Genomic DNA, 14,138 nt, shown 5'->3' with positions numbered 1-14,138 from the left:
AGAATTAGTAAATGTCTATTATCTCCATAAAACTTTTTTATTCTTCACGCAGTAATTATTCTTTCAACTTTTATGTGGCATCTTTGTGTTTTGTACAGCAAAAAATAAGTAATCGATTCACCCTTCCATTCATCACGTTTTCCATATCCACGTGTAGTTTTCACTTACAATTTTAAATTCGTTTGGAAAAAAATCGTATGCTTTGTCTCTTTAAATTTTCCTATCAGCTTAGCTAAAGTTTCCTCCATAACATTTATTTTACCTCAAGTTGTTCTATTTTACGTTATTGTTTTCGGCTTTGTTGTTTTTGTTAACAAGGTGCACCGTTGGTGCTGATTATGCATTTATTGCTGTGAAAGCCTTATATTTTATGGACTATGTGATTGCTTTCCTTCAACAGGAGTTATTAAATTTCAGATAGTAGAGAATGAATGTATACAATATGGGTAAAAGATACTGTTATTTTATGAAAACAGAAATAAAGACTAATTGCCACAAAAAGTGCACATAGTGATATAGCAATTTTACATATTGTTGCTTTCGTTGTTAAATGGTATTACTGTATGGCAGGGGTGCACAAACTTTTTCGGCCAGAGGCCATATTATATTTTCTAAGACCACTCGAGGGCCGCAAACACTAATTTCTTTAATACAATTACTGTTCACGGGTCAGATTTCTGTGTTGTTTTAATTTTTCCCATAATTGTACCAAAAATATAAAGGATGCTAACAAACAAATCTCTTTTGTCATATCTACAAATTCGAAATCTACGTCTTAAACAATGACTGATTTGGGGCCCCGCTCATCGCTTGCTGCCTTGGGCCCCGCACATCCTGGGGAAGGGGGGGGGGGGCGGGGGGGGGGGCTGCGTGCAGTCATGACATTCATACAGTTAAAAACAAATTACATTAATGAAGCCGTACTGCCATGACATGCATTCATTTAAAAACGGATGACATTAATAAAGCCGTACTGTCACTACATGCATACAGTTAACACGAATAAAGTGACTCCATCGTGTCCTGATTTGATTGGATGCGACAGGTTCAATAAATGTAGACGATCCTACCATATAGGCATAAACTATACCGGTTAGAAAACATTGAGGATAAATAGCTTTCTGACTTTAATGGAGTAGGTTCATTAAATCCTTGCATGTTTCTAAACAATCATGAAAAAAGCGAATAGAATAAATGATGGTACAACAAGAACTGTTATTATTACTACTAATAATCATCAGCAGAAATATGATAATATGAATGTATGAGATGTAATGATCGGCTCAATATCGATTTTTGTAATTACTAATAAAAAAAAATATTTATATAAATTGAAGAATAAACATGCTTGATTCAATATGTGTGTGTGTGTGTGTGTGTGTGATTGTTTAAGTTAATTGTTATATTATTGCTTACAGTCCCTCCAAGAGCTAATGTTTCTTATCATCTAAAAACAAATGTTTTTATGTTTCTGTCTACGCCCGGATCCGGATTAATTACTAGCAACGATGCGCTAGATTAGAACTACCCATTCAAAGATGGCTGCGCCCAGGCACTGCTGCTTGTTTGTGTTGAGTTCTGCGGCTGAAGGTATTACATTTTGAACAATTAAATGTACAGGAAGGAAATTTCAACCTTTGACATGTACATTATAGAACTGACAGCGTGCCAAATATTGTCGAAAGTAATTGAGACAACAAGCAGAAAATGACTGTATTCAGACGGGTGGCGGGGGCGTGTCGTGCTGTCATTTGTATACTACCATGTAGGGATAACAGGCCAAATTAAAAATTTCATCTCAGGTTAATAAATATGATATTTTTTAGAAGGTTAGAGCATCAAAAATTAACAAATTAGCAAATGAAACATAATCCTTTTCGCGGGTTTTGCTCATAGCAAGTGCAAACAACATATTTTATTACCTGCAAAAAAAAAAAACCAACAATTTTCTCCCAAAAATTGAGCATTTTTTGTACAGTGTATATATTGAATATAAATCCAGTAATGGAATGCATTTTGGGGTTAATTAATGAAATAGTCACTAGAAAACAGAACCAGACTGTACTTGAAGTATAATTTACAATAATATGTGGTATATGAAAGGAAAATTTGGGGAAATGTGCCTCTGCAAATACAGAATTTGCAGCTTTAATTACTCAGAATTTACAGTGATGAGTGTATGTCCAATCTAAAAGCCAAATTACGTGAAAAGCTGGTCTTTATTTGTGTTTTTAATCTATAACGACAGTGTAACAAGACAATCCAGGTATTTATTCCTTATAAATGCCTACCTGTATGAGAGTTTTTTTTAGACCATTTCATCTAAAAATATTGTTTTTATGAATGCAGGTTTACATAAAATATTTTTTCCATAATATTTCCTATGAACAGTTAAAAGCAGTATTGTATATACTTTTTATTTTATTTTTATTTGTTGTTGCTTTATTGCTCAGTTGGACCTATGTCTTAAACTAATGATAAAATCTCTGTCAAATGAAGATGTTTATGAGCAATGATGAATGCTACAACAACCTGAGCTGTGAGTGGCCTTAGAAACTTTAAAAGTTATTTTTTTTTAATTACGGGGGAAGGGTCTTATTCTTCTGACAGAAAACAATCACATCTCATCTGTGAAGACACAAGCACAAATTTATATTAATCTTTACTACTACATTACCTGCTTTTCAAACGAGAGAACTGACTTGCATTTCCAGTTAAAGATGAGACGGGGTATGTTATAATACAGCTGTATTCCCACAAAACGAAGATATGTGCCATAAAGTTCTTGACTCGTTCCACATTTAGATATATAAATAAAACCTCTCTTGCATGAAACCCTTCCTGATCATTATGTTGTGGGTTTTTCAGGAAAATTTTATCTGAGCCATATCAAATTCATACCAATAAAGTATAGTTTCAAACAAAAGAAAAACTTGCACAGTTTATGACTTATTTTCCAGCTATTCATGAAATTATCTAACCAAAGTTAAAAGAATGGAAGCCCCGTAATGAGGGGTACCCTCTCTATACAAAAATAGAAAAATGGTGGCACTTGGCCTGACTGAAGCACCCCCTAGTTACGTTGTTATCGCTACACAATTACGGTCAATTCTGCTTGTTGATACATCGTTTTTGTAAACATTCGAACACGTGTTGTTTTTGGTTGAAACTCCAACTTGTGTTAAGAAAGAATTATCGTCCTTTAATTACAGAAAGTGACATTCATAGTGAACAAAAATATCCCACATTTTTACTCCAAATGTATATGAAAATGTGATTTCTAAATGTCAACATGAAGACCTATTCCATGACCTTGTTGAATGTTTAACCCCAAAAAACCTATTTAATATTTATCTTTTAGAATATCACAAATAAATTCATTATTTAAAAGATAGAAATGCTTACCTCTGAACAATACTGCATCTTAAGCAGGTTTCTTATTTTGCAAGAAGTTGTTCCACACCTATTTTATCGTCTGCTATCCAACTTGTCAACTTGCCACTTGAATATATTCTTAACAAATTTCCTGGTGTAGCATTGTTTCTTAATTCTTTTGTAATCTTTTTCTAATAAATGATACGTTGCAAATACTTTAATTTTATTAATTGTTGTTTCAGCATAATAGGTAGAATTGTTTTTAAATTCTTTTGTAATCTTTTTCCCATAAATGATCCATTGCAAATACATTAATTCTATTAAATGTTGTTTCAACATAATAGCTTATTGTTAGAATTACAACACTGTTGTTTATGATGTCATATGGCCAAGATACATGGTTTAATGACCAAGAATTGTGCATAAACCTTAAAGTTTGTTTATGTAATAAGTGAATGTAGCATGTTGTGCTTCGTTGCTGAAAAATGCAATAAAAAAGTGAATGGAATATGGTCTTTTTTTGTGTTGGCACAAATTTATTGATTTAAAATGGAATTAAGCTGATTAAAAATTAATATGGAAAAGAAAATGTAAAAAATTCCATGATTTCTTCTTGCTGCACACAAAAATAAAGAATTGCAAGATAAAGCCATTTAAAATTGTTATAGTTTTAACATCAGAAAAAGTCACAATTGTTTGCAATTGCATGTGTTTTACATTCTATATCTATAATACTTTTCACAATGAATGATCACTTAGCAATCTGATGACATATATTGTTAAGTCAACAATACACGCAAAAATTATTCCAGGGAAAAATATTGGGACTCCTGGATCTCCTATATTTAGGGATGGGACTGTAACCTACTTTCAAGGAAGGAGTCTTAGAATGCAGCTTTAAAAATCCTATGGAGAACCCTGCAATTATTTGTTTAAAACAATGAAATGTACAGAAATCAAATTACATTAACAGATTGTACTTAACAATTACATGCAGTGTTAAACCATGTGTGAAATGGCTGACCAGTACACATATATGATACCATTTTACATACATGCAGATTTTGAATATACAAGAACAGAGGAGCTGGACAGACTATGAATGTATTTATAGAATATACACATATGCTATAAGTGTTAATGAATTGGAAGCATACATATCACAAGAGAGATCAGTTAGAGAAACAACAGCATATACATATGAGAACAGTATAAGGGAATCAAAAGTTACTTACAGTCTCAAGCAAACTGGAATTAAAACCAGCTAAAAGCTATAAGTAAGACAAAAAAACTAAAATCTAAAAATACTTCATATATGACAGAGGTAAAAAAGAAAACTAATAAAAGGTAAATCTAAAACTTGGATGTAAATCCATAGGCAGATATAGTAGACTAGGTCATAAAAACATTAAATATGCAGTCGGTGTTGGTAGCAGGAGCAAGTTCTTGAGTGTTGTTTGCTGTAGCATTCACACAAAAGCTCCAAGATCAGGTCTTGAGGCGGGATTTAAAATTGTTAAAATATGGTTAGGGAGAGAGTTCCACAGTTTAGCAGCTGCATACCTAACAGATGTGTTACATCTCTAAAGTGGGGCCCCGAGTGGCCGAGTGGTCTAAAGCACTCTCCGTTACAGATCACCGCCATCTCACCTCTGTCTGCGTAGGTCTGAGTCTCAGATTCGGCCAGTGTGGGTATGTGAGAAAGCTTGCCAGTAACTTCTCGAGGGTCAGTGGTTCTTTCTGGGGATTTCCCAGGTTCTTCCTCCACCATTAATGCTGGCCACCATGTATAGCCTATTGTGTGCTGAAATATGGCGTTAAACCCTACAACAACAACAACAACAACAACAACACCTATAAAGTGCTTACATACATGAAAGAGTAGGAAGAATTGTTTAAAAATAAGATTGTTTCAGCTGGACATTTTATTGTTTAAAACTTTGAAATGTTCAAGTGCTATGGCCTTCAAAGTTTGGGTGTGAAGAAACCCAAGAGTTCAGAGTAAGGTTTCTTGAATTGAATAACAACAAATCTCAGTGCATTTTCATTTGTTTCTTAAAGTAAATTAATGTTAGTAAAACTAATGAAATGTCAGGTTAGGAGGCAAAAGTTGAAGTATGCAGTGATGAAAGAATGGTAACCAACCAATTATCATTCAGCTGTGATGTATTTTCCACAATTCTTTTGAGTGTGCTTAGTTATTTAGATGCTTTTTAAAAAGACATCTGTTTCTTTTGTTTTTAAGTGCAGTAACTTGGCACTTATAAGGATTTGGTTTAACTTCATTGTCTGAGAAAAAAAGTATCATCAAAATCATGCAGTTTGGTTCCAAAATAGATTTTATAATATTAAAGTTGTGGTGATCATAGGCAAGTATGTTGTCATTGGTTAGATCAGAATCATTTATGAAAAGGAAGATGTCATTAATAAAAATATATAAAATTATAGGTCCAAGAATTGATCCTTGGGGTACTCCTTTACAGATACTTGGCTATGAACTAGTTGAGTTTTCTATTTTGACAAATTGTCTTTAGTTGCTATGTTTATTGCTAATCTAAAAGTTTGTATGCTGCCATATTCTGGAGAAGGTTTTTTGGGGTAAACATGTACCATATACAATTATGAAGTGATTTGATTGCAAGCCCCCCCCCCTTTTTTTTTTTGGTCTGCAAGAAACGTAATTTATCTCTCATCATCCTGTAGAAGGTGGGTGGGTAGATGCCTGTTAGTATCACTGTCATCAACAGTTGACTTTTTCTTTTGCCAGTCATGTAGCAGTTTTTGAGAAACACCAAATTCTAGTGTTCTGTGGTGCAGTCATGTAGCAGTTTTTGTTTCTCTGACTTTAACCTGTTTATTTTATACCAGCGTATCTTTGGCAGAGTGCCATGACCCTGTCTGTCCGTTAAATTATCTTTTCCTGTGCTTTAAATTCAGTTATACAGCGCCTACTTTCATCAAATGTTGAAGGTACATTCTTCTTGAAAGAAAGAATCCTATGTGGGATTTCAGTGCTAGAAGTCAGTGTCACTGTGGCTAAAAGAAGAAAATTTTATTTGCATATTAACTTTAGTTTTGGAATACATACTTTGACCAAAGTTTGTGAGCACTTGCATTTAAGGCATGGAAGAGACCTATTGATTTTGGGGTCTGAAAGTTCACATGGTAAAGGTCATTATGCTTCAAAGAAAATTAGGTTTTGCAGAATTACTTTTGCTCCAGAGTAAGTTTCTTGACCAAAGTTTGTACTGTACATATATGGCATTTGATTTTAGGTGATAAAGAACGCTTTATATTCTTAGGTCTAGAGATCACAGTCATATCAGCTGAAAAAATGGTTTCTGCACAGTAAGTTTAGTTCAAGGCCGCATACCTTGACCCAAGGTCCAGATCGTTAGTCAATAATTTCCAGAGTTAACTATGGCCTATCATTGCCTTCATAAGGACTATTTTACATGGTGTGGGCAAGTGTATGGTATTGTGTATGGTATAGTGTACTTTCATGGTATAGTGTATTTTCATGGTATAGTGTATGGTATAGTGTACTTTCATGGTATAGTGTATGGTATAGTGTACTTTCATGGTATAGTGTATGGTATAGTGTACTTTCATGGTACTCTTGTTTAAATCGGATGATTGAAATTAACTATGTCAGAGACAACAATCACATGTGTTTGATTTTATTAAAGAAAAGAAACATTCACATGAAATATAATTACAGTGAATCTAACATATAGTTATAATGATCACACTTTATTCAATATATTTATGATATTTTTTCTTTTTATTCAAAGGGGTATCTGCACCATCTTTTCTGCAGGCTTACAACCTTGTCAGCCCTAACTGTACAGTTCAGCTAGCTTCACCAAACGTATGTACATGTATCCTGGACCTAATGTGGATAAATTTTCATGAAATTTCTCTTTTCTACACAAGTAATTTGCAGATAATAGGACTGTTTGTTGCATTAGTACTTTTACTTTATTAAGTAAACATAATTGGTATTAAAAAAGTGCATATTATGTAAATTGTTCTGAAAAAGATGTCCCTGAATGCTGTTGCAGTATTTTTTATACAGTGTTATGGATATTACATAAGCATACACTTGAAAGTTTTTAGTTCTACTGGTCATAGAGCAATGGGATTGTGTTATGTATATTTAATTTGAATTGTTTGAGTGACATTGTTCAGTAATTGAGGGTGGGAGTGTGGGCTAACCTGACTAATGTCATTTTTTTAAAAAAAACGTTTCTTTTTATCTGAGTTCTGGACATTGGTTTTCCCCTTTGGAAATTCCTGTTGTGTATGAAATATGTCATATTCTTTACTAAAATTTACGCAAAAGACCTGACCTTGTTTACAACTTAGTGTGTTCTAGAAATGAACCTCTCTTTGACCCTTATCCTGGTCCTCTTGTTGTGTCTTAGGTTTTTATGTTAAGTTTGTTTACATCAGAACTATTCATTCCCATCTTAACATCTGTAGTGGAGGCATTATTTTATTTGCATTTAGTTATAATTTGAGAGGATTTATTTATTTAAATTATTCATTTGAATTGTTGCTTTAGGAAATGATGACTATGATGTCACTTGTTTACATGTGGGTCTCCACCAGAGGTACAGTCTAGTTAGTCTCGCTAGACAAGCTGTATTTTATCCATTACAATATACACAATGGTGCATCAGTCTTGTCAAATTGGAGCATGTCCATAATAACAATACAGATGACCAGAGGTTGTTCAGTTTTTAATATTAAGTATATCTCTGATGAATAGTAAACAATGTGTGAAAAAGGAAGATTATACCTATGCATGCCGATGTCACGTCAGTGGATGATTTGCATCATGGTGTCTTATGCAGCAAACAATATGAATTAAATTAAGAATATTGCCACAGTTATTCAAAACTTGGCCATGAAATTCATGTGGCCTCGTGCCAGTTCAACATAGGAGATTTCTTGTCTGATGTAGGCTTCATTTTAGGAATGAAAATGAATCTCATCAAACTCATGCCTCAACCTGCCAACAGATTTCAAATTCACCATATAGCTTACAAATTTAATTGACAAATCTCAATTGAACCTTCTAAATCAACAGCCAAAATGGTAGGTTGAAAAGATTGACATTTTATTTATATTGTTTCTATTTAATTTCCATATGTTATTAACCTCCATAAAGGAATGTTTACACTTAATTTTGACTACGTACCAAGAGTTAAGGACCAACTATTTTATGTTCTGATAAAGATATTATTTTATTCCTTTTACATCGAGATAAAAAATATTCCAACCAAATATGATGGATTTTGATTATTTACAAATCAGAGCAAGAATACCTTTCTCAAGCTATTTGAGGGTCATGTTTTTCCCTAAAAGGCAGAGCCCTCTTAAAAGTCAATGGTTGGTCCCTTACATTTCTGATTTTTTACTTCAGCACATCATCATGATGATTATGGTTATGATGATGATGATAATAGCAAAATCAAATTGTAATTATGTTGTAGTGATTACTCTACTGACTCATCTTTCAATACTTTCACATTGTTGTTGTCATGTTTACTCTATAGTATATTGATTGTTGATTTGTACCTCTGTACGATACCTGGCTGCAATGCGATGACATCACATCTTTTCCTAAAGCAACCATTACAATGTGCTCAGTGATTGTTTGGACTAAATCACTATTTTGGGATTTGTTTGAATTCATTTAAAGACATTCTTGATTATATCATTGTGATACATCAAGACTGTTAGCACATTGGCACGGTCTAGACTACTGGCACATAGCACATTCAAGAATGGAAGTCATTTGTTGAATTTACTAAAGCTGATGGTTTTTCCTCTTTTCTGTTGCTTAGTTTTAGACCATAAAGTCATAACAAGGGTCTGTTGTCATTAGGTCAAGTTTATTATCACTAATCCTTCTAGACTACTTGGAGGATTGCCATGAAACTTTACTTACACACACACACACACAAACTGGCCCTAAATGAAAATGGTGCCACTTGGACATCTAATATGGCCACCACAGTGGTGATCTCGGCCATATCATCAAGGATCCCAGGTGGCTGAGGGGTATAAGGTGATGGCTTTTACAGATCACTAACAACTCACCTTTGGCCATATGAGTTTAAGGCTTTGGCTCGACCAATATGGATATGTGATATGTAATTAACTTCCCATGGGATGGCGGTTCTTCCTGAGGTTATTCTGGGTTCTTCCTCCACAAATATACTGACTGCCAGGTAGAGCTATCAGGTAAAAAATGGGGTAAAAGCTCACAAACCAAACTCCTAAATTAAAATGGTTCAGATTGGATGTCCAGTTTGGCCACCACACCAGCCATCTTGAAAATCTTATCACTCCTCCAAGATGGAAAGTCAAATTGACATGAAGTTTTCACCAGAAGACTTGTTACGATGTCTATTGATTCTAAATCAAATGGTACCAATATGGCTGCCACAGTGGCCATTTTGAAAATCTTGTTGTTGCTACTCCTTCTGAATGGATGGTCATATCAACATGGGATTTTCTCAAAAGACTTGTTATGATGTCTGTTTATTTCCTAAATGAAAATGGTGTCTATCTGACATCAAATATTGATGCATATCAGCCCTGTCATAATTGTACATCAACTCTTGAAAGGAAAGTCATATGGACATGAGATTTTCACCAGAGGACTTCTTATGGTGTCTAGTTGGTCCTAACTGAAAACTGTGCTACTATGATGTCCAGTATTGTTGCCACAGTGGCCAATTAAAAAATCTTTCATCACTACTCCTGACATGAGGTTTTCCAAAATGGCCACCATGGCAGCCATCTTGAAATTCTTCTCATTATTACTCATCCAAAACAGAAGTCATATCAACATGGGGATTCCATTTCCCCTGAATAACATCGTTTGTTTGCCTTTGGATGGATTACACTTTTCTGGTACATTAAAAAATACAATCAAAGTAAGTAATAAACTTAAAAACATGTCCAATCAGAAAAAGGATTAATCAACACCGCTTTACAAATTTAAGAAGAAGAACATGAGAGTGATATAATAGAGCACTCTGACTGAGCACAAAATAATTTGTAGACTTAACAATCAGGTAACAAAAATTAGACATGTAGAGTAGTTAAATGTTGAATATAAATAATTTGTCAGAATGTTTTGGATTATGTCCATTTTTGCCAAGAAATTTGAGCTGCTGAAAGATCCAGGTTAGTAGCAAATATCAATGTATATTTTTCATGCAGTCTACTGTAATTATGGCATGTAATATACAGATTACAATTATGCTCACATTACACTTTTTGCCACACAGATTAGCAAAAAATTATGCTTACACCTCTCTCATGGGTTTGCATGTGTGGGATTCCACCAGAAGATTTCTTTTGATGTCTTGTCAGTCCTAAATGAAAAGGGTGCCAATATTGCATCTAATATATACACCTCAGCTAATATAAAATTTTGTTATTGTTGAAGAGATGGTTTCAGCACTCAGCAGTAAAAAAGAAAGAAATGATCTTATCTTGAATTCCTGGAAATTAGTTTTGGCTGGTAGAGCATCAATCCCTTTAAATCTAAGAGAACAAGACAGATTTATTCATCTGCAGTGTTTTCCTTTCATACTGAGTGACTTTATTTATGAACCCCGAGAGAGTCTAATTTCCAGGATGTACTGGAAGTGATCAAGAATGTTTTATCCCCTTTGGGAAACAAAGCATGTGTGCATATGTTGTGGACACAGTATAACATATCTGGTATAACAAAATGATAATTAAGCCAGGGTTTGAAATTTTTTTTTTTTTCCACAAGCCCACAGGATCACCTCAATAAATTGTAATCTGATCATGCCTAAATTTCATTGATCCTGCTAAAATCAAACAGAAGCCAGTTCAGTTTCTAATTCAATATTTGTTGTTTGTTAGCACCAACTCAAAACAATAACAACTGTATTACACCATCACATCTGATAAAAAGCTGAAAGTTCATGTTCAGGCTTCTTCAGAATTGTTTTGTTAAAAGATACCACAAACATTTGCTCTCCTTTTTGTACTTTGGACAATGTATCTACATTTGAAAAATTAAATAACATATGTTAAAGCTATTTTAATGACATAATTCATATATAAGTTGATTCAGAGTATAAGACAAAAGCCCAGAGTTATTGGTATTGACTTACAGGGTGGCAAATACGTAGATTTTTTATATATAGTATACAGGATTAAAAGCAGGGTTTTGTCAATGTCAGCTGATTGTGTTTTCTTTCAGGGCAAAAATATAGAGTATGTGAAACAGGATGAGAGTAACAGAAGATGGTTCAATGAATTCAGGGCAAAAGCCAGTAGTACACCTATAGGCCTGGAGACTGTAGATCGTAAGTGTTGAGGGACCTTAAAAAGTGTTAACTTTCTATTTGTCTTTCTGGGCAAGAAACCATTCTGTTTTTTTAAAGTGGCTTTACCCACCCACCAGTTATTAGTATGGGCAGATGAGTAGATTTTATTGAGCACTAGTTGACTCTCACCGGTAAACTATTTATGTGGTATTGATATTACTACTACACAGCATCAAGAAGCAATGTTCAAAATCATCCTGTTGTCTTGATTTATAGTAAATTCTTGATATCAAGAAGACCAAAAGGACCCAAGTAGTATCTTTTATCCAAGTTTTGTTGTAACCATGGAAAAATGTTATAAAAAACACAAAACGCCAAAAGTTCCTTTGTGGTGTGCTTTGTGATATTCAGTATTTTGTTATGTATGATTTCATCATGAATGTTTACTGCAATACACTTTATCTAATTTTGTCAAGGTATATATTTGAATATCACTAAAGGTAAAACTGTGCTTTATACAGCATTCTCAAAAAATTGTTTGCTTTGAACTCATAAAAACTGCAGAGCAGAAGTGAGGCTTGTGTCTGGTACCCAGCCTAATTTGTATCAATCAGCAGCAGAGTGAGGCTGTGTGTCTGGTACCCAGCCTAATTTGTATCAATCAGCAGCAGAGAGAGACTGTGTGTCTGGTACCCAGCCTAATTTGTATCAATCAGCAGCAGAGAGAGACTGTGTGTCTGGTACCCAGCCTAATTTGTATCAATCAGCAGCAGAGAGAGACTGTGTGTCTGGTACCCAGCCTAATTTGTATCAGTCAGCAGCAGAGAGGATTTTCACAAGATTAAGTGAGTCCTGAAAGGTCTGTATTTGAAAAAATCAACAATAATGGTCACCCATAATCTATTGCCCAAGACCTTCATATTCTCATTTGGGATTAATTCTTATTCACATGATCTCATCCACATCAGAGTACACAAGTCATGATCAAGTTTGGCTCTCTAGATATTTTAGTCAATGATAATGCCTTTTTTGCAAGTGTCTGTATGTGTTTTCTGGGTGACTAGTTTATTTTATCTGCTGGGTCTGGTTTTAAGTAGGTTATTTATTGTGTAATTATGGAATTTGGTTGATAAGTCTCTGATAATATGAACTGTTCCTTAATTGGTATAAGACAAAGTGCAGCTTATTGCTGTAAACCAATTTCCAACTACAGTGTGACCCCGCGATAGCGCTCTCCATTATAACGCGAATTCAGATATAATGCGGTCATGGTGTGGCTCTCGAAATTTCATTTACATGTATTTTTCTTGTGCAAAAAAAAAATCTTAAAAAGTACGAAAAAAACCCATAAAAAGTTGCTTATCATTTTCGGAGATCGCGTATGAATAATACAAGACGATCGTGGCTTGGCTCCTGAAATTTTATATGTACTTTTCTTGTACACGAAAAAGTATTTTTTTCTTCTTAAAAGTAAGAAGAAGAAAAAGCGCATAAAAAGTTTATTCTGGGATCGCGTAGGTCTTCGCCAATGTCGCAAACTTGGATTGTTTTTCCTTATTTGCTGCAAAACATAACATGTGTCTATTTTTTTTGTTGGTGACATTGTTGGCTGTTTAAATTTTTATATACGACCATTGGTTTGGAGTGCAGAAATTCAGAGGCCCCATGAAAGGAAGCTGCAAACTGGATATAAAATACACTGAAATTGATATATTGTTACATAAACAAATTCTTTGTCCATACTGACAAACCATCTAAACAGTGCATTGTTATATCATAATCCGCTTATCCTGACATCCAGCATGAGTTCTGTATGTTGTGAAATATCCGCTTTTTTGTTGACATTTCTGGTAACGGAGATCAACCAGACGAGGCATTGTCTTGTAATCTATCTTTCATTGGATTTTTGTCCGCTCACAAGTAATTAATATATTTTCAAAGACTGACATTTGTATGTGGATGGTAAGTAAAATTCCTCTTCGTTTCACTCAGAATTAAATCCTTCAGAATGCTCACGTTTTCTGTAATAATCCCTGTCATCAGAACACCTGCATCTCTATTGTCCGTTGACCCTTTGTTAATTTTCAGACGCATGCACGTAAGGCAGCATCATACATCTTATTTATTGGTTTATTCAGTAGGCATGGAGGGACAGTTTTTAAAAATGTACCCAGATAAAATAGTTTTCTGAAATTTCAAAGGAAACAGATTACCTTTGATGCACCGACTGTTATGAAAACGTACTCAGCAAATGGAAATAATACCAGTCTCAATCATGCAATACAATTATTTGATGTTGCCGCCACAATAAGAAATGGGCATTCGTTTGGTTCTCCAAAGCTGTCCTTTAGCGGTGACTTCAATAGTGCATGCACCCTTCATCAAAGAAAGCCAACTACAATCTTTCAATAACAGCAAAGAACTTTTCTTCAAAGG

General features: G+C 34.2%; 1 protein-coding gene across 3 annotated transcripts in view; it reads left to right on the top strand.

Annotated features, from left to right (window-relative positions):
* Window positions 1-1,510: 1,510 nt before the first annotated feature.
* LOC149785229 (glutamine amidotransferase-like class 1 domain-containing protein 1) overlaps window positions 1,511-14,138 on the top strand; it is a 49,813-nt gene continuing 37,185 nt past the window's right edge. For all 3 annotated transcript variants that reach the window (XM_089979058.1, XM_089979060.1, XM_089979061.1), the window contains exons 1-3: window positions 1,511-1,590; window positions 7,170-7,246; window positions 11,636-11,741. In XM_089979058.1, coding sequence (XP_089835184.1) covers window positions 1,539-1,590; window positions 7,170-7,246; window positions 11,636-11,741 — 235 coding nt within the window. In that variant the 5' untranslated portion in view covers window positions 1,511-1,538. The remainder of the gene's footprint in view (window positions 1,591-7,169; window positions 7,247-11,635; window positions 11,742-14,138) is intronic.

The sequence above is a fragment of the Sinohyriopsis cumingii genome, chromosome 13 (genome assembly GCF_028554795.1).
Source record: "Sinohyriopsis cumingii isolate HCF-2022 chromosome 13, ASM2855479v2, whole genome shotgun sequence".
NCBI lineage: Eukaryota > Metazoa > Mollusca > Bivalvia > Unionida > Unionidae > Sinohyriopsis > Sinohyriopsis cumingii.
The sequence above is the reverse complement of the archived record's forward strand: the minus strand, read 5'-3'. Positions and strand labels throughout refer to the sequence as shown.